Below are 21299 nucleotides of genomic sequence, written 5' to 3' on the forward strand. Positions count from 1 at the left end.
GAATGAGTGCACCTGCCGGGTGACCAAGAAAACGTGCACTTATGGGGGTCCTGAGGACTGCGGTTGAGAACCACTGCTTTAGACAATATATTCCACCTGTCTTCTATTAGGTTCAGCTCTGTTCATTTATTTCCATGGAAAGCTAAATGAATGCAACATTTATATAGGACAGCTAGATTTAGAAGGCAATGTTTACTAGTTATCTGTGATGCGCGAAAGTGCTTGGCCATTGTAACACACTATGGCCAGAAGGGTGGTATGGTTCTGCTCAACTGATACCACTTACACAGTCCACAAGTGCTTCCTTTGTTTTTTTTGCATCCAAAGCTTTTGGTGCAGTTTTGCGTTCAGCCAACTTTTAGTTTACCCTCCTCTAGTGGTACTCTAGCTGTGGAATGTCCCCATAGGAGAAGGGTCTCCCAGATAAGTCAATAGAACAAAAAATATTTCTTAGTACTCTGTTAAATCCATTTCTCTGAATCTGAATCTGTCTCTGGGACACTGTGCTTCCACTTTTACACATTCTTAGGTTGCGTACCGCTATTCTTTGGGACTTTGGGGGTAATTGAATTGACGTCAAAATGTGTGAATTGCCGATGCGTATAAATGGCAGCACCGGCACCTTTGTGCAAGATCCCGTTCCTGCACAGATTTGGCCGGACAATCAATTTGCCAGCAATTGAATAGTAAGGATTCGGTGACACTGAGTACCACATATTTTCTTATTATATATAGAATATCAGAACAGATATATGTATATATTATTAATTGTATAGTGGAAATTAGAATTATAAGTAAGTGTGTACTGTATGTAGGGTAGAAGCATCTTACTGTATCTTGCAGCTGATACTGTTGGTCTTCTTGCTGAAGGTCTTCTGTTCCACACCTAAACCGGTGTAAGTAAAAACTCACAATGGGGTTTAGTGAAGGAATGAGTGCTGTAGGATTGATCATTTCCATATTAGGGCATACAAAATACTGTTTAGCTGGTAACCTTAAGTTTTACTATGAGCCAAGTCATGTGATCTTCTTTCCACACCCAATTGGCTACACAAATATCTTCCATCTTGGTCTACAAGCCATGGATTGGTTACAAACAACAAAAGGGAGTGGCCTAATCAGTAGCGGGCATAACTATTGTGGAATAATAATCATTAGGGGCATGGATTGGCATATCAGATACGTGCGATTACTGTATTTTGTCATGACACCAAAATGCATGAGTGAATTATCAGGATTTGTACGACAAAACACAACAGAAAAAAAAGACACAGAAGTCATAGTTTGTGTGTTTAATATACATTTTTGCGTCAATACAACAAAGTGCAGGACAAACGTATAGATTTGCTATAAAATAGTTATGCACAAATTATTTTACATTTGAAAAGGAGGCTTGCAGATTGCTACCAGTCACAGCATGTAAAAATTAACCATTACCTCGGCGCAAAACCTTTTGCCTGAGCAAATGAAAGTCAAAACATTCCATCAAAATAAATATATAATAGGATTAAAACCAGTGTTAATTCAGGTTAGACGCAGGCCGGAAACAATGCTAATACTGTATTCCGCCTTCTTTATAACCCTGTATTTTAGTTAAGGCTTCATATATTAGGCAACATATTGGTTTACAGACAGTGCAAATCAATAAACAGTATATACAAGTTCTTGCAATTTCAGAATCATAAAGGCTCTTCAACAAATTTGACAAGTTTGATTGGATAGAAACAGATATTAATAAGAATAGAGCAGTCAGACATGTCCGTGTATAAATTTTCAGTTTTTTTCCATGGGTTCCGGATGACTCACCGACAGTCAGGATTCCGATGGTCCTTACTCCGACATCGGAATCCTGAGTGTCAGAATCCTGACTTACACTGAGCTATTTTCCCTCGTGGGTGTCCATGACCCCCATAGAAGGAGACAAGGAATAGGGAGGCGAACACAGCCAGCTCGCATGGGGCTTGAACCCTGACATCGTTGGGATCCTGACAGTAGGGATTCCGAGGTCGGCGAAACGACCGTCGGAACTGTCGAAGAGTTATAACATTCCCGAAATCCCCCCCATCCCCCTGTGAGAATCACCTATATATGGCACATTCTGCTGAAATATTATCTGACTAGACCAGGGGTGGGTCCATTTGTATGGATAAAAAAACCTTCAGGGGCCATATGTAAAAATGTAACTTACAATTTGTTCTCGTGCAGCCGTCGTCCGTTCCGGCGGCTGCCGCAGAATATGTCTTACAGTCTCTGGCTGCTGCTGATTATGAGGAATCTCGCGAGAACTACCGACCTCTCGCGAGATTTCTCCTGTACTTTACTCCCGGCACAGCCACCGGGCGGAAGGGCGGGCCAAACAGACCGGCTACGGGGGCCGTATATGGCCCATGGGCTGGAGGTTCCCCACCGCAGGACTAGACCAAAGAAACAAGGCTTTAACTAAGACATGACGGCCTTTTACCCTGTGGATCTAGAGAGGACATGGCAATCTAGCACGTGTAAAATGGTTTGACCAGCCGTTGGTTAGCTATATACACCATGATGGCCGTAGGTGGCTGGGCGACAAACAGAAAGGACAGAAATAAAGGGACAAAGGTCAAGGATGGGATTTAAGTATGTGATTGATCCATGTGGCCTGCGTTACCCGTAGCTGCAGAATGATTTCATTCAATATTTACAGCATATCCTCCCATATATATTATGTAACCCCCATGTCAATGAGTGTGATAAATACAGTGAGCTTTTCTCCCAGCTGCTGACTCACCACCAAGCTCTCCTTTGTCCTAACCTATAACCATTGCTGGAGGGCCTTGCATGTAAGAGGGAGGCTGGCACTGGAAAGACTCCGCTACTTCTGTTCTAAGTGGCAGAGGTAGAGTGTCTCCTTTACAGTGCTGTTTGCTGGCCAGGTGTTGGGTGACAGTGCTGCCTACATTGCTAAGGTGCATTCTGGGCCTACATCACTGTGGTGCATTATGGGCACACTGGTCTACATCACAGAGATGCACTCTGGGCCCACATCGTCGTGGTGCATTCTGAGCCTACTGGCCGACATCCCCGAGATGCATTCTGGCCAACTGGCCCACATCGTTGAGGTGCATTCTGGGCACACACTGGCCCACATCACCGGGGGGCATTCTGACCCACATCGCTGAGGTGCAATCTGGGCCCACATCACTGCGGTGCATTCTGGGCACATTCGTCCACATCGCTGAGGTGCATTCCGGGCCCACTGGCCCACATCGCTGAAGTGCATTATGGGCCCACTGAGCCACATCGCTGAGGTGCATTCCGGGCCCACTGGCCCACATAGCTGAGGTGGATTCTGGGCCCACTGAGCCACATCACTGTCTAAACTGAGGTAATAATAATCCTTGGATGTAATCCATGACAGGTAGGTGATGCAGAATACAATTCCAGAATGCTTGAAATGCACATGGCTGACAGGATACATTATGCTTTATTAATTTGGTTTAATAAAACTTTAAAATTAAAATAAAATAAAAATGTAAAACATGACAATAACAAAAACACCAGTTAAAAAAGCCTATAGGAATACATATATTGTGTGAGAAATTATTCTCACTAGGCCACAGACTTCTATAAAACAGCACCTAGACAGGACAATGGCAAAATGTTCCATCCTAAACTAGTCTCGTTCCAGAGGACCGATACAAAAGTTGTGCATAGTAGCCAATCAGCTTCTAGATACCATTTTATAGAATGTACTTGATAAATGATATCTAGAATCTGATTGGGCAACTTCTCCAGATCACGGTGCTATGTGATCACATGCACTGGAACCTATAATCACCAATCAGATTCTTCCACATTTCTGATTGGTTACTGAAAAGTAATTGCACTATAGTGTCATAATACCCCTTGTGACCAAACTGGCATAGGAAATAGCCTCGCTTTAGTCATTGGTAATAGCGAGTCATGCATTAAGAATTAGCAGGTAAAGCCAAGTGATACTAGGACCTCTGCGCCTACATCTCCCATCATGCAGTGCAACAACTTGTGACAAGGCCACACACAAACGCTACTAATGCCAATCTGGTGCATACAGCAAAAAATTCAATTTTTTTGTATTAAGGTGCGGTCAGGCAACACCTCTGCCGTAAAACAGACATTGCAAACCATGCACGCTGCAGGATATAGGCCAGGAAGACCATCAACATTATTCAAGTATCTCATCAGAAGTTTTACCACTTACTCTAGAACAGACTTTTAGGCCACTGGTGGCTGTCTCCAGTTTTGCTAGAGCTGCGTGCTGGTACTTGTGGTTCCACCACTGCTCTAGAAGATGGACAAGCTTCCACAACGCTGCTTAAATTACTATTGAATTCCAGTGACAGTCACACAGCAGCAAATGTGCATAAAGGCACAGTAGCATTAATATTACCATGTGTTACCTATTCGGGACAGTTAATAAAAAAAATACAAAGAGGTGTAAATGCATGCATATTATATATATTGTCATATACTGCCCCCTGTGTGCGTTTCCTGCATGTTACAATACAGCCGGTATATGTATATCTCCACTGACTGAAACACTGGAGACTGTTAACCTCAACCTCAAGGGTTGGGCTATGGGGTATAATATGCTGAATACATACGTACTAGTGCTTATTATAGCATGCTGCATCTTTCAAAATATGTGCAGTTTCTCCTCCCTGGGGTATCGCTCTTGTGTGTGTTGCTTATAGCACATGTCTGGTCTGTATTTCACTACTGATATACAGACCAGACCTGTGCTAGAATCACTATACTGACACCACAGGCAAGAAGAACTGCAAGGTTTTGATAGATGCAGGGTGCTAGAAGAACACTACTGTGATCTGTAACTCTAGCAGGTGCACCTATTACTAAAAACAATTATTGAACAAATAGGATAGTGTCCCTTTAAGGGTAACGGCTTATTTATAGAATAATTTTGGTAAATTTTATTCATATCAAATATTTAAAAAAAAATCCCTGCCAGTGTGTTTGCTTGGCAATATATAAATGTACACATCATTCTCAAAATATAGTTGTATTTCCTTATGTTCGTTCATACTCCTACTGAATTAGAATAAATTCCCTGAATTACCACCTTATAAGCATTTACAAATCAGCGTCTTTGTGACCAGCGTTCATAAAATGTTTTATAGATATATATATATAGATATAGATATATATATATATATATATTTTTATAACTTTAATATAAAAAAAAATCAAAAATTCTAATGAAATCAGGTCATAAATGATTAAATATTCCCATGGGGAAGTAGTTTAGGTTTCCTCGGAATCCCTTTAATGATATGGCATCGTGTTTGATGGATAGGCCATAGGTACGGACAAAAAACATTCACAGATCCGTTAAATATTATCGCAGAACATGCCTTCGTATCAACTGGCATAAAAATAAAATAAAAAAATAACCTCAAAGTCGCAAAACAAAAGCACTACGGTTTTGTGTGGTTAAAGGCACAGTAAACGGGGAACCTGGGCTTGCATACATAGGCAGCTGGGGACCAAGCGCCGGTCGTGTAGTGTCAGTGGACATGGACTGTGAAGTCTGGAGTGAATGCTGGACATGAGGTCCTAAGTGCACACAAGATAAAATCCAGCCACGTACTGTGTGGCGTTTCCCCCAGGCTAGAACAGCTGCAGGTCAAACCGAACCCACACCTCCCCCGTTGGCACTTCGTGTAGCAGTAAACGTTTGGTGGATGGGCCCTTGCTCTCTTGTTCAGTCCTAATTTTCGCCACTGGGACTTCTGTTCGGCCAAGAAAGTCTGAAAAGAGAAAAAAAAACATTATTTATTTAAAATGTTTTAGTTTTTTTCCTACGTTGAATTAAGTGTTTGGGGTATTTGTAACTCTCCCATACAAGAACTTCAGTGGGCGTCTGTCACACGGGACCTCTTGGTTCCGAAGCTTTCCTATACATTAGACTAGTGAGGACCTCTGGTGGTGAGCTTCTGTAGAGGCTGAAGGAACCAAAGCAGGGATGGAACTCAAGCACTGAGTGGAACAGCTGGGCTCTTATGGTTACTGAACCGTTCCTTCTAATGAAAAAGATTTGGTAATATGGACTCACCATCAGGAGAAAACTGGTCTCGGTCAAACACAGTGATACAAAGCACGTCTTGGTACAGGTCCTTCAGGAAGAATTGGCAGTTGAAATTCCACTTTGGACTTAGTGTGTCCGTCATCGCACGGCTTGTGTAGCTCTGGGATCCCATGCTAACCTCGCAGTATGGGTTACTCTTCCCTGCATGAGAAGCATACAACATTAGCACAATAGGGTCGATAACATGGCCTCACTACAGTATTCCTGACAATTTTTTTAAATGTCCAAGGGGACCACCTCAAATCAAGCTAGATCACCAGAACTACTCGCGGCGGGTGTGAAAACCACCAGTATTTTTGGAATCCTCAATAATCAATCATCGTTGTTTTATAGGATTCTCATAGATTTGTCCACCCCCTATTTTGTAAGCAGCCATTACCACCAAAACGTAAATCGAAATATATAAAAGGCGAAATACTCCTCACCTCTGAGGTGAAGTACCAACAGTGACCACTAGAGGCCGCACGATGGACCAAATTACTCCTTAACAGAAAGTAAAAGTAAAATTGGTTTCAAACTTGCTGGATATGGAGGGGGAAGATTACGAAGATTGATGATTATGAAAAGTACAAACGGCACAACTAGTATCAGCCGTCATCGGCCCGAAAAACACGTCCTGAGAATTTGTCAAATTGACTAAGCTGCTGAATTCTCAGGATTTGTATTGGTAAAGTAATTCATATTTGGCTGCAGAGTTTCCCGCATCGCACGGGTCAGTCAGATCCGTGCAGGCTTCTCTGTGTAAGAAATAGAGAAATAATTTAAAAATTTAAAAAAAATGGCGTGGGGTCCTCCCACATGTATAACCAGTCCTGGGCTCATTGAGTCGGTGCTGGTTGCAGAGATACAGGGTAACAAAAAAAAATTTGGTCTCTCTGTATTTCTATAACCAGCACCGGGCTCTTGGCCCAGTGCTGGTTACCAAAATATGGTGGGAGAAAGGAAGTAGGGGCCCCCCATATTTCGGAAACCAGCACCAGGCTCCAACAGCCAGCAGCGTCAAGCCACAGCCGGGGTACACTTACAAGGTCATGTGGTCAAAGAGGACTACCGTGGTTTATAAACGTGGTTACTCTAAGAATGGACAAGCGCTACCAAGCTCTACCAACAAGCGCTGACTGACCCCGGCGCCCGTAATCTCGCGAGAGCCGAGACCCGGAAGTGCCCGGGACTACACAGTGACACGTACGAAGGAGGAAGAGAAGGGAAGCTCCGGGGACCTGCCACGAGACGGAGATATCCCCCACAACAGCCGCACCTGATCCTCCCAACCAAACCGTGAGTCACACACTGCACCCACTGCGATGCGGGATGCCGCTAGCAGTGCATCCTGAACAGACATTTTGACATTTAAAACGGTGAACTAGCAGAGAGGGCATAGGTGTCTGCAACCTATGTGATTGTAAGGGGGTTTCTGTGAGAATCTCCCGAAGCCCCTAAGGCACCTCCCTGCGAACCACACCAACAGAAACTTTTTACCCAGACTCACTTTCCCTGTACAAATCACCAGGAGAGACCGTAGGTCCTGGGCTCAGGAACCACGGTAGCTAAAGAAGTCTAGTACAGACTCTCTGAAATCCCATTTGGGAAATCTCCACTGGTTACACTTGTCAAGGGAATTTCCCTACTTTGGGGACCCCTTATAGGTGTAATAAAACACCACTTACCACCGCACAAGGTACCCACTTACCCCTAGGGTAATTTTAGTTTCCATACCCCAGTATCCTGATAACACCAGAGTCTGGTGCTCATTCAACACTTTAATTTTTGATTTAATAAACCTCTTATTTTACTCATTTACTTCGCTATCCTCTAAATTCTTTCCACACCAACACAATTCACAATCTCAACACAAGCAGGACAGCGCTTTCCCACTCCAAACTTTTTGTATTAAGGACTACCGTGGTTGTTCAGCCCTGGCCGGGTCAGTGGGAAAGCGGAGACCCCTCCTTCAGGTCACCCTCGCTCCGGGCTGAGTTAATTGCATTCTATGCAAATTTGGGTAATGAGACAAATACAGCAACCTTCTACTGCTTGAGTATTTTCCCTATATGCACCAGGCTTCCTGTATGCGAGCCCAATTGTTCCCTTATGTACTGGATGTTCTAAGGGCTCCTGTTAGCATCCTCGCAGGCTTCACATGGAATGAGAAAGGAAGTGCTCTTACCATTGGGTTTGCAAGCCTTTAGTTCTGCTGCCTCGATGACTTGAACCATTAGACGCCCAATTCTGGAAGACTTCTGAGACCTCGCTGCATAATAGAAAGGCAGGAAAATATACTTCAGTCAATGCTGCAGTACTGTATTAAAAACCCAGACTGGATTAGACTTGAACCATCAACTAGTCCTTGATGAAGTGGCTCCAGACACTCTTCACGCTCGATGTAGACTTCATTGTCAACTGTGGACCTAAAGTAGCACAAAACTCTGAATGTCATTGTTCTATATCTCACACGTGTGGTGATTGCCTCCCATATATATCATTCCTGTCAAAATGCTCCGGATACTACTAAACATATTCCAAATCTCTGCTCAGACTTCTAACTGCAAACATCCTTTCAGAACACTGAAATCTCTTCTTTACTCTCCCACACCAATCCCACCGACTACCATCAGCGGCCAAGATCTTGCGCCTTTTCATGACAAGGTATCCTCTAGATCGGCCAGCTCCTTCTCACCCTCTGTCACCACTCTCCTTGTATCTACTAATATGCAATCTCTCCACTTGATCCTACATCCTGACCATGAGGTTCATCCCGGCCGCCTGCACTCTCTGCAAATTAACAAATATCGGTCATCTCTCTGTCTCTATTGGTATCTTCTTATCATTATACCAGCATGTAGTGAGGAATCCTATCCTGGAAAAAATAATGCACATCCACAGGTGGTCTGGAAAACATGGACTGCAGGTAGATCTTGAGGACCTGTTTGGTCAGCCCTGTCCTAAATGTTCTGTGACTGCCGCTGCACTTTGTCATTCCCTACACTGAATGTCAGTACTTTATTGAACCCAATATAAATACTCCTCCTAAAGCATAAGGGTATCCATAAGACTACTGCAGGAAACCGCTCTACACAAGAAGCTCCCAAATCCGGGACTTTATATGGGCTACATCCACTGCCCTACATTGGGGTTCACAGGAAAGTCAGCAAGGTTGCCATAGAGTAATTCCAGGCACCATGCACAGCTGCACAGCGGTCAGACATCACCTGGAATTCTATCAGTCTCATTTTGGCTTTTTATTTCTCTTTATTAATAGAAATACTGTTACAAGACAGCGGATGTGGGACGTGTGTACCTTGATAAGCTTTCTCTCTCTTCCTCTTCTCAGTATCGATGAAATTCTCTGATGCAGATTTGATTTTTTGAACCCAGGCAGTTCTACAGAAAACAGATAAAAATCATGTCAATCACCCAAATGTAAGGCGAAACAAGCTGCATATTTCATATAAAGGCATGTTTCACACAAGGCTATTCTATACCAATCTGACAGTCACCTCTGGACTTACTGAGGACCCGGCTACTCCCACTGTTTAACTCTGTGCCTTCCTGCTGCCTCCATCCCTCTCCTCACATCATGTCACATGGTGCACTGTCCTCACTGACACATCACTCATCTCCTGATATACTCTGTGCTGCTGGGGACCCTGTTCCTCCCACTATATAACTCCCAGTCTGCAGCTTCCTACTGCCTCCATTCCCCTCCTCCCACCATGTCACTGCCCCTGTCACATGCAGCCCTGTCCTCACTGACACATCACTCATCTCCTGATATACTCTGTGCTGCTGAGTGACCCTGCTCCTCCCACAATATAACTCCCAGTCTGCAGCTTCCTACTGCCTCCATTCCCCTCCTCCCACCATGTCACTGCCCCTGTCCTCACTGACACATCTCTCATTTCCTGATCTACTTTGTGCTGCTGGGGACCCTGCTCCTCCCACTATATAACTCCCAGTCTGCAGCTTTCTACTGCCTCCACTCTCCTCCTCCCACCATGTCACTATCCCTGTCCTTACTGAAACATCACTCATCTCCTAATATACTCTGTGCTGCTGGGTGACCCTGCTCCTTCCTTTATATAACTCCCAGTCTGCAGCTTTCTACTGCCTCCACTCTCCTCCTCCCACCATGTCACTATCCCTGTCCTTACTGGAACATCACTCATCTCCTGATATACTCTGTGCTGCTGTGAGACCCAGCTCCTCCCACTATATACCTCCCAGGCTGTGGCTTCCGTTTTGCCTCCATTCCCCTCCTCACATCATGTCACTGTCTCTGTCACAGCCAGTCCTGCCCTTGGTAAAATAATCACTGGAGAGTCAACAAGCCAAGCTCATCCACTGTCTGAAATAATCTGTGCTGCTGTAAATATTCGCATGATCTGATTGTGGCTACAACATTGTTCTATCCCCACACAGTTCTATATGGAACAGAACAAGGGGAACAGGAGCGACAGATGAAATACTGTGCTCAGACCTAAGTAATCGCTCAGCCACAGGCCATGAGCGCGATCTTAGAGTTACCCTGTGCTGCACTGTACAGTCACAGACAGCCCAGAACCTCACAGGGGGAAAAGATCCTTCAGTAACTCACCTCTCGTTTATGTTCTCGGTCCTTAAGGTGTACACCCGGTCTATGTGTGAGATGTGGAACACGGGCTCGTCGCTGGATGGGTCACTCGGCAATTTCACCAGCACCTCGTTCAGAAAAATTGGCTGTGGGAAACACATGACAAAGAATGAAATAAACTAGAAATAATGCAATAAATCAGTCATCAGACGTTTGCCGGCCCACGCCAGAAGTACAATGCTGCAGGTATAGGCATCAGTGATCCCTCACGTGCTGCTAGGGTATTATACACTGCTTAATGCCTGCCCCACCCCCTGACGCCAAATCCCCTCAGAAACATGCAAGGAGATGTATAACGAGACCACATCACCTTGTGTTCTCGGGTGGTTATAGGTTTCCCCACATATACAGCTGTCTGCGGCTCATTGCCTGGCAACATTCCATCATGGAACAGTAGCAGGTCTTTATAATAAGCAGCGAGCCTCAGCCCTATCATATCAGGATGTAATATCAGAGGGACCCGTCTCCAGTCTTACCGTCTTGTACATCTTGTACTGGGCATTGGTCTTAGGGCTGAAAAGCTTGTCTGACCCGGAGGACACAAACTGTTTGACCATGTAAGTCAGAAGCAGGAAGTCATTGAACAGGAACCCGTACAGCTCCTTGTTGCTTTTGGTCTTGTACAGCTTGCCGCTGTGCAGGATCTTCCGAGGCCCCAGGCAGTTTGTAAGGGAGTTAAAGATGATCTGCTGGAAGATGGACAGCACAGGCACAGTGACTGGCGAGCACAATGTACATACACTGTAAGTGATAGATACACAGGTGGGTAACACAGCAATCAGCAAAATGGTGTAGAAAGTCACTAGGGGATGCAGGGTGCCCCCCCCCCATGTGTCCGCCAGTGTGACCCAGATGGTAAAAGGTGCATCATGCCTATGCAGTAACAGTGGTGCCCATACACTGAGCCGATTTCGGCCAAATCCGATGAATCGGGCTGTCAAATTGGCCAAAATCGGGTCACATTGACGCCCCTACAGGTCCGATGCTCAGTCCCGTGCGCATCAGACCTGAGTTGGTGGTTGGACCTTCTGGCCATCCAACCACCCAAATTGTGATGGATCGCATGCATCCCTACCGCCCGGGAAGGTGCAGGCGGCTTGCAGGGTATCGGGTGGCCGTACATTGCAGGCTATGGGCACCTTTGAGTATATGGTATATAAGCATAGCATGTGCATATACAGTAAGTACCCTACACACTGCAAGCCCACAGAGCGTGTGGTACGTGCACTAACCTCGATAAGCCCCTCGCAGTGGACGTGGGCCTGCAGCCACTCCAGCCTATCAGAGTTCTCCTTTTCTCTCACGCCCTCATTAACCTGCGAGCACAGCTCCTCTGCCCGCTCCAGGGCGAACCTCAGGTTAGCGTGATCAGGGTGAGTCTCCGGGGTGTTCTCCAGAATCTGTTACCAAAGCAAACACCACAGGTGAAGAGAGAGGGGACTAATTCTGGAACACACAGATTTTGCGTGGACTTGAGTGAGTACTCACGTTCTTTATGATGAGGGGATAGCGCGTGATCCTCTGCATGGGTTTCAGCAGGAAGCTGGATAGAGGCATCCCCTTACAGCGGGGGTCAGTAGCCAGTCTCTGGGGAACAGACACAATTACCCATCAGAGAGATTATACAGGAAACGTCATTCCGTCGAAAGTATCAGGAAGCTTTAAATCAGGTGTGGGGAACCTTCGGCCCTCCAGCGGTTCCCCATTCTTGCTTTAAGTGGTATAAGTCAAGGGAATTACAAAGCAATGAGGAAGAAGCATCTTGGGAATTGACAGATAAGAAGATGAACGATAAAAACTAGAAATACAATTAAGACCAACCTTGAGGAAATCTTTAAATTCGGGCTCATCATCTGTTTTTGACTGTAACAACAAAGCTCCATTCAACTGACAGCTGCAGAAGCGGATGTAGGCCTGCATGTGTGTCAGCTCTGTCGCCAAAATGTCGCCAATCATTGGAACGGGCATCTTTTCACCCCCGGTCTTCTTACGCACCCGCAGTGCCCTGTCAGCCAGAGCAATATGTACAGGTTATACAACATTCTTCATCATCATATTCACCGGTACATGCTGGATGAAGCCATTCTTTGGTCTGGGCCAATATTTACACCCTTGATTGATACATTTTAGAACCATTCCCTACTTCTCAAGGACATCACTTAGGCAGTCTAATGACATCACTTAGGCAGTCTATTGACATCACTTAGGCAGTCTATTGACATCACTTAGGCAGTCTAATGACATCACTTAGGCAGTCTATTGACATCACTTAGGCAGTCTATTGACATCACTTAGGCAGTCTAATGACACCACTGTGCCTTGGCTATGGCACTAGTATGAATTGATAAGACTATATTCTCATGGGCTTTGATTCAGACCAACAATAAGGCTTCATCCGCCGAGTGCACAGTGAAAGGTACTCTAAATAAATGAAAACAACAGAAACATCCAATGTGGAACAAAATTCTATTATTCTATATTCTAAGTTCCAAAATGCTTGAGGGTAATTATTTAGAGAATAAGAAATGTAACGTTCCACTGCGGGGGCGCAAGACGTCTTGTAAGTCGGCCGGTTGCAGTCGCTGAGTACAGTTGGTGAAACTTGGGATTTTACCAGGATAAGTGCGTACAAGTCACACAAGTGTCTCCGCTTTTGTGCGGAAATTACTTTGTCATTTATGGGAGGGATTATTTATATAAAATAAAGGACTGAAGAGAGCATACTGACAGCATTGCTGGGGGGCCATTAAGCCATTTTTCCCATCTATGTAAAAGATTGGTGCCTCCGCAGCATTCTTGATGCAATTTGCATATTTTAGAGAAAGTAACAAAAACATGGGATATGGTCATTAGATCGACAGGCTCATCGCTGGATGGGTCGACATGCATCGAGTCAACCACTGAAGGTCGACATGGCTTAGATTGACAGGGTTGGAAGGTCGACAGGCGGCATTTCATGACCTAACATCCACTACAGCGCGGTGGGAGAATAATCTGCTGAGCGCAGCAAGGCACCGTCCCCGAAGCATGGCGAACGCAGCAAGTGTCCATGTCGACATTTGGGACCAAAAAAATCGTGAAAAACTCATGTTGAACTTTTGACGGTCGGACTTCCCATTGTGGACCTAATGCTTGTGTCAACCTTCCAAGCCTGTCAACCTTAGCCATGTTTACCCTAATAATGACCTATACCCAAAAATATTAACGCATATAAGTTACACTGTTGATCATAACAATGCTAAGGCACAAATGAAGCTAAACTATGGAACATTTCAGGGCAAATAGGTCACCTGCATGGGGAGATTCTCAACTGGTTGGTAGGGTTGGACCTTGTTCCTTGTACGGATTCCAGTCTGCACACAGGGCCTTATTCTACGTTAAACATTTATTTAATCGATTGAATTGCCTGTTTGTGTATGCGTAGGCGCATTTCTGTGCATGCGCAGATGCAGGGTGTGTGCAGGCACGGTGAACTACATGTTCGCCGTCCCGCTCGCAACTAGCAGTGCAGCTGAGGGTGCAGGGCAGTGGCCATATACCATGGGAACGCCCACCGTTTCATGGGCGTACCGGTGTTTGGTCCACACGCAACGAGGCGATATTCGCAGCATTGCATGAGGACCAGAATTAGGTCATAGTCTGTGAGCTTGGCTGACAAGCAGAAGAACATATATAAGCTCCGCCGAGTGTTAGAACCGGACATTCTGGACCATCGGTGCCTTTTGCAAATAAATAAAACACGTTCACCAACTTCCAATAAACATTGTACTCACTTGAGTAACTTTGTGTTGGACATGATGAGCTCTTTCCAGTTGACAAATATCAGACCCATTTCAGACTCGTTCAGGACTCCAGAATCTGCCATCGGTTTCTGGAAAACCTGAAATAAATAAGGGCATCTTTATGTTAAATAATGAGCTGAAACGAGGTGTCTCCTCACTTTGTTCACGGGGTGCTGCAGGAGGGAGGGGCTTTCCCCAAACAGTTGCTACAAAGGTCGTATGCACTCTGGAAGGAGGCGTTACCCTGGCAACCACCAAACCCAGAGTCATCCATCATACCCTCCAACATGACCCATTCCATTAGGTACAAAATGCTCTGTTCCTGGACTTCCTTGCCAGTGACAGTTGCAGAATTGGGGCTGCACCACTGTCCAAAATTCAAAAAGAGGAGCCACACCTACTGCCACCTCAAACATCACTGTCCTGGACTCACTGGCAGTTGATGTGACCCCCCCTCTTTGAATTTTGGACTGTGCTGGAGTCCAACCTCTGTAACCATCACTGGCAGAGAAGTCCAGGAACAGAGCATTGTGTACCTAATGGAATGGGTCATGTTGGAGGGTATGTTCCATAGGACTGCTTGATGCAGGATTCATCACTCAACAAAACTTGTTTCAATTGTTTATTGAGCCCAAAGTGCTCCACACTACTCAGCCAATGCCTGACATTGCACATGGTGATCTTGTGTGTGACTGTTGGGACATGGAAATCCAAACCCCAATTCATGAGGCTCCAGATGAACAAGTCTTGTGTGGACATTGCCTCCAGAGGCAACATGGTGGTATTGCAAGCATTACATTCTGTGAGCTTGTGTGGTCTACTGAGCTGAGCTGCTCTTAGACATTCCCACTTACAGGTGATTGGGCGCATGTGTAACGAGACAGTCAGATATGAACAGGCTTCATTCTAGCACCCTGCTCCTTGTAAAATCCTTGTAGTTCCTCCTCCCTGCCTGGGGTGTCGCTGTCTGCTGTGGTACTTCAAGAACAGTCTGGTTGGTATTTCAATTCAAATGGTGAGATACCAACAGACTGTTGTAGACAGGGGGGGGGGGTTATAACTATGTCCTCCACTCTGTGCTGAAAAACTGCCCTGGACATCTGCTCAACATCCACAAGGGGTCGCCTGTCATTACATCACCAGGTACTATGCGGTGAGTCACCAGTCATTACATCATAATGCCCCACCTATTTAGTGCTGCTCTCTCTCTCTCTCTCTCTGTCCAACAGGGGGCACCAGTATAACTACAAAATGAAGGACAGCTTCATTGTAAACAATGGTGGGGCTTACAAACCTCTGCCCCTCCCCCAGGAGGACTGTACTACCGGTTGGTGTAAGTAACGGAGTTACATGGCTTTTCTTCTGTTTATTTGCATTCACCAGCCGAAAGTACCTGTTAAATGTCTCCCATGAAAGTGAACCACATCTGACATACTGTGTCACCAGCGCCCAATGCCACACCTGAGTGTAAGGAGCCTTAAGGGTCTGGCCAATGCCTATAGGATTAGTTATAGTATTATTATACAGAAAGCAGTTCTGTTGTAAGAGTGATGCTCACCTCGATCACAAGCTGCAGGTCGTCCATGTATCTCTCCTCTGTCTGGATCAGCTCATGTATATAGCCCTGCCTCTTCCTCTCCATGGGCTGCATGGTATCCAAGGACTGGAGGTCAGCGCACCCTACAGGAAGGGGCAGGTAGCACAGCACATTGTAAGGAGGAGGAGCTTCTATACAATATATACCAGGAAATAATGCAGGCGTTCGCTATAACGTTTACGCGATAGAAGAGACAGAGGGGATATGAAGGAAACATTCAATTGAATCAATGGAATTAACATAGGTTATTAATTGGGGACCCAATGCAAGTCAGACGTAATGGCTACAGTACTAGACTCATGTAACCGGAGATGCACATTCACTGCATATGTAGTGCGGTACACTTGGGCCCAGAAAGAGGGGCAGGCAGACTTCCAGGCTATGCAAAATCAGGCAGAAGAGCCTGATCACAGGTGTATCCATTGCACCAAGGATTTGGCTAGTTTAAAAGCAAACTAACTTTCCTCTTTCTGGGGGAGATGTACGAAGACACGAAGAGTGATAATACGGCTCCTAACTGCCATGTTACAGGTTGTGTTTCTAAAATCAGTCAGGAGCTGATTGGTTGGTCATTTATCGCTCTCCACTTGAACACTCTCTTAAGACTTAGTACAACTGACACATTGTGTTTTGTTAGGAGTTGGGGGTACCTCCTAATTAGGGTTACCACCTAGTCCCTTTAATTCCGGACACATATTAATTACACAGGTTCTGTGGCTGGCTGACTTCAAGACTCCACTTCACCTGATTTTAAACTGCCACAGAACCTGTGTAATTAACATGTGTCCGGAATTAAAGGGACTAGGTGGTAACCCTACTCCTAATCCTATTACTCTACACCGAGACCACCATCCTAGACATCCGCCTGTCCCTTTAATATCAGCGGATTCAAAAATTTTAAGCTTGGAGACCCATACGAGCAGCGAGCTTGGAACGTCTTAGTTTACGGTTTGTTTATGGTCTGATTTTGGCCACACATTTGTTATATTTTAGTAGACAACTAATAATGACATCTCATTGCAATCTAGTCTTTGGCATGAGACCATCCTAATCTCACAAGTGAAGGCCATTTAGAACCTGTATATTTAAAAGCCGGACAAAATGACGCTTCTGCAATGTACAGTACTTTCACCTTGATCTGTGACAGGTTTTTACTTTCACTTTGAGCCGTGGCAGTTTTTACCCCTCACATTTCCCACACCACCCTTAGCCCCTATCTGCTCCTTCCTCCAATCTCTGTCTTCACCGCTTCCGTCTCTGCATATCCAGCTAGTTTGAAACAAATCAACGTCCCTGCAAAATTGCTTTCACTTTCTGTTATGACATCTTTAAGCACACAAAGAAGTAAATAGGTCCGGTGAGTGGCCTCTAGTGGTCAGTGGCGGTACTTCACTTCATAGAGGTAAAGAGTACGTTAGCCTTTAATGTATATTAATGATATCAGTACATACTGTTCTTGAAGATTGTACTGTACATACTCTACCGAAACGGTCACCTACACACAACAGTGAGGTAACTTATGAAGCACACTTCATAGGGAACACGTACTCCGGACCAGGGAAGTGCCACAAGGTGCCAGCTCTTAGTGCAACGCAGAAGTTCTTAAAATAATAAAAAAAATGGGCGTGCCCTCTTTTCGAAGCACTTCAGAAGTTTTGCCCCATCTCAGATCTGGCACCTGAATACAGAATGTCTACATGTTCACAATGTTGACATCTGAAATACAGACACTGGGGTGGATATTAGAATTAGGGATAAGGGTTAGAGGAGCCGAACTCGCAACCAATGGACACGGAAGACACTCCCGCACATGTCGGCTCAAAAAATAAAAAAAAAAGGTGAAAAAACACGTTAACAATTTGACTATCTACCTTGCCATTGTCTACCTAATGCTTCTGTTGACCTTCCAACCCGGTCAACCATATACATGTCGACCTATTTCAGGTGTTGACCTTCAGTGGTCATGTCTTCCTAAATAGGGTCAATCAAATGAGCGATACCCCCTGGAACATCTACATTGTATTAGCGCACAAGGTTCTATTGCACTTCATTGTCCCATTCCTCAGTGAGGTCATCAGTAACTAGCAAGCCGATAGGCTGCAGCCTCAAGAATGTTCATACAGCCTGTACAATGGTTCTCCCCACTGTGTGCAGGTGACAGGTGTTCTTTCATGGTCTTGTTCAGAACATGTTACATAATGTATCCTCCTGTGCACTATAACGGCAGGAAGACACAATGTAATTAGTGACACCTGGACATGACGCTTCCCCAGTGACACACAATGCCGGGGCGTGACACAATGGAATGTGCAGGAGTAATCACATAAGACACCGGAGGTACAATTATTCTTTTATGCAGACACTAATATAATCATGATGTATGTACTGTGTGTGATGGGAGGGGACGCAGCGTGCATTCTGGGAGTTTAAAAATAATATGGTGTAAGTGTTTAAAGAGATCATTGTAAAATTGCCATCGTCGAGGTCTGTGGACATAGATGATGAGAAATACTAGAGAACGAGTAGAAAGCCTTCTTGTACTCAGGCCTCAAATTATGAGAGCATCAAACCTTCCCTGCTACAGAGTATACTGAGCAGTAACTGAGCGCTCCGACGGAACACCGTTACATTATAAGAGGCGACAAAAATAGCAGGAAAGACCCCGCAATTCCCTCCCCTTGGATGGAACGTCCACAGTTGTACACACCATACTGTTGCCGTCATCATTCACTGTGTATTTATCATTACTGCAGTGTAACAGCTTACCACACAAAGTAATAGGGGGTGGTGGAAACATTATGGGATGTGGGAGGGTTTGCCAGAGGAGACTTGGCAGAGGGTTAGGATGTGGAAAGAGATGGTTACCGTTCAGCCACTAGGAGGTGGGCTAGGATTCGGGTTAAAATAACCATGTGTTGACCATTTCTTTACGGTATAGGGTCACTAGGTCGACCTTCTGAAGGTTGAAAAACATTAGGTTGACCACTGAAGGACGATAACTGAAACATGGCTAAGGTGAACCGGGTCAGAAGGTTGACCTTCTCAACTTTTGCTGAGAGGAGGTAATTCATACCCTACCATCCACTATGTCGTGGCGAGGGGGCGCAGTACACTTAGGCGGTTATTCAATCACCCCGACAGCATTGACCAGGGTATCTCGGCAGAACAAGCCCTACATCACAAGCTGTCGGGCTCGTTCTGCCGAGAACGGCCGTGAAGTGACTAGCTCCTGGCTGCAGCTTGCCTCTTCCCGGCCACGCCCCCTTCTTGTCCCGCTGCAGGCAGGACATTGAATCCCGCCTGCATGTTCTAGGTCCAGCTGACCGAGAATGGGACTGGGTCACGGCGGTCAAGCTTGTACCCCCCTTAGACGGTGCCCAAGTAAACTATGGCGATATTCTGGACAAAAACGTAAAAACCTCGTGTGGACCTTTTGACTGTTGACATAATGTTTGTGTTGACCTTAGTGTTTGAACTTTTTAAAATGACGACTTTTTCCTTGAACTGTTGACTATCGACAGAAGTGTGCAAGTCTTTGACAATAGTTTATGTTTACTTATATTGCTCTATCTTAATGAATGTCAACTTTAATTGCTCCCTAAAATCATTATCATGACTATATGAGATGTCATACTTATTGATGTGCTAAAGTACGTAATATAGAGCTGGTACGTACTGTATGTTGATTCATTTTATTCAATAATATATTTTATAGAAAATATTTTTTACTATTTTATGACTTACTTTTTTTTATTTAAATTTCCATTTTTACAGTGTTAAAATCAACAACAACAACCACCACCACCAATGTAGATTTTTCAAAATGAAGAAAAGCTGTGAATATTCACATGAATCGTGTTGCAACATCCAAACTCTGAAGGCTCTACACAACGTGAAAAAATTGTAAAAAATAAAAACTCCACAGTCTATACTGCACATATTTTAAAACAAATGATTTCTCTGAGATTTAAATCTCGCGCTATCTGCAGCCTGGGATCTGGTTGGTAACGTATGAATCACCTTTCATACACGGTAAGCATATAGTAGAAAAAAGGAAATACCAACTTAATCCTGGGCGCTGACTGTAGTGATCCCCACAATTTTTCCCCTCATTCAAGGTGTTAACCGGAAATGAAAACAGAAAAAAAGGGGACATACAATAGCGTAATATTGTTTTAGAAAAAAATTACATCGATATTGCAACAAATTAAATAGTGCTCTGAGATGTTTAAACTCGTACCCTCTGGAGTGGTCTGCTAAAGTAGGCAGACAATAGCGCTCATACAGGGGCGGTAACGTCACCGAGTCGTCATCAAGTATATCCAATTGGAATCAAATGTACATGCAAAAGAAGGTTTAAAAGCTGGTATAGTGTAGTACCGCTTTGTTTATTTGACACATACAAGTAAAAACAGTGGTGTAAATCATCAGCCTCTCACCGAATAGAATGGTCTACAAGATAATGCAGACAAACAGGCACAGATTGAATTCCCAGGCGTCCCCGAAGCCCTCTATTCGATCCAGTCAGAGTCCAATGGTTGTCCACCTTCTCTCCACGGCCAACGCGTTTCTGAACCTCAATGGTTCCTTTATCAAGGCATGTGGAGGTACATATCCTAGTCCTATATTTATACCCCTAGCCGGTAAAGCCTATTTCCAGACATGGATTATCTGCCATCTAAATCCCCCTATGCTATAATCACATACGGTGCTGGAGTCCATTTCAGGTTACACAGACGGCTCCCGCCGCAATTAGCCACACTTGCGGTGATCGCCGTTCTCCTCATACTTCCGCATTCCGTCTCCCGGCGGAAGCGGAAGTGACGTTTGCGTTCCATATCGCGACGTTCACTTCCTTTGTTTGCGTTCCACGGTGCGGTTGTTTGAGCTCCTGGGATCATGATTTTTGTGTTCCGCATACTATTTGTATACACTCTCCGTCCGTCCGCCATTTTGTTGATGTTATAGATACAGAAGCAAAATAGAAACAGATTAACACTTTGAAACTTTGAAAAATTTATAGCAGCATAAACAATTAAGCCTTATCTAATAGCAGCATAACAATATTAAAAATAATGATATTTAAAAAGTGGTATAAAAGCATATGCAGAATATATAAAAAACATATAAAAACATTAAATAAACCACTTGAGCTCAAAGTCTTTGTTT

The 21299-nt window shown here is 44.7% G+C and overlaps 2 protein-coding genes across 4 annotated transcripts in view; one reads left to right on the forward strand and one right to left on the reverse strand.

The window, feature by feature from the left end:
* FAM228B (family with sequence similarity 228 member B) overlaps positions 1-20115 on the forward strand; it is a 59122-nt gene extending 39007 nt beyond the window's left edge. The window contains exon 8 of the mRNA XM_083178642.1: positions 19905-20115. Within this exon, the coding sequence (XP_083034768.1) occupies positions 19905-20037 (133 nt within the window). The 3' untranslated portion in view covers positions 20038-20115. The remainder of the gene's footprint in view (positions 1-19904) is intronic.
* The window catches only part of ITSN2 (intersectin 2), a 164756-nt gene continuing 144734 nt past the window's right edge, over positions 1278-21299 (reverse strand). For all 3 annotated transcript variants that reach the window (XM_083178639.1, XM_083178637.1, XM_083178638.1), the window contains 11 exons: positions 16092-16213; positions 14525-14631; positions 12573-12756; positions 12240-12338; positions 11984-12151; positions 11228-11440; positions 10716-10837; positions 9420-9502; positions 8289-8372; positions 6089-6262; positions 1278-5783 (listed from right to left, as the gene is read on the reverse strand). In XM_083178639.1, the coding sequence (XP_083034765.1) occupies positions 5644-5783; positions 6089-6262; positions 8289-8372; positions 9420-9502; positions 10716-10837; positions 11228-11440; positions 11984-12151; positions 12240-12338; positions 12573-12756; positions 14525-14631; positions 16092-16213 (1496 nt within the window). In that variant the 3' untranslated portion in view covers positions 1278-5643. The remainder of the gene's footprint in view (positions 5784-6088; positions 6263-8288; positions 8373-9419; positions 9503-10715; positions 10838-11227; positions 11441-11983; positions 12152-12239; positions 12339-12572; positions 12757-14524; positions 14632-16091; positions 16214-21299) is intronic.

Source organism: Crinia signifera, chromosome 3 (genome assembly GCF_055691185.1).
Source record: "Crinia signifera chromosome 3, ASM5569118v1, whole genome shotgun sequence".
Taxonomy (NCBI): domain Eukaryota; kingdom Metazoa; phylum Chordata; class Amphibia; order Anura; family Myobatrachidae; genus Crinia; species Crinia signifera.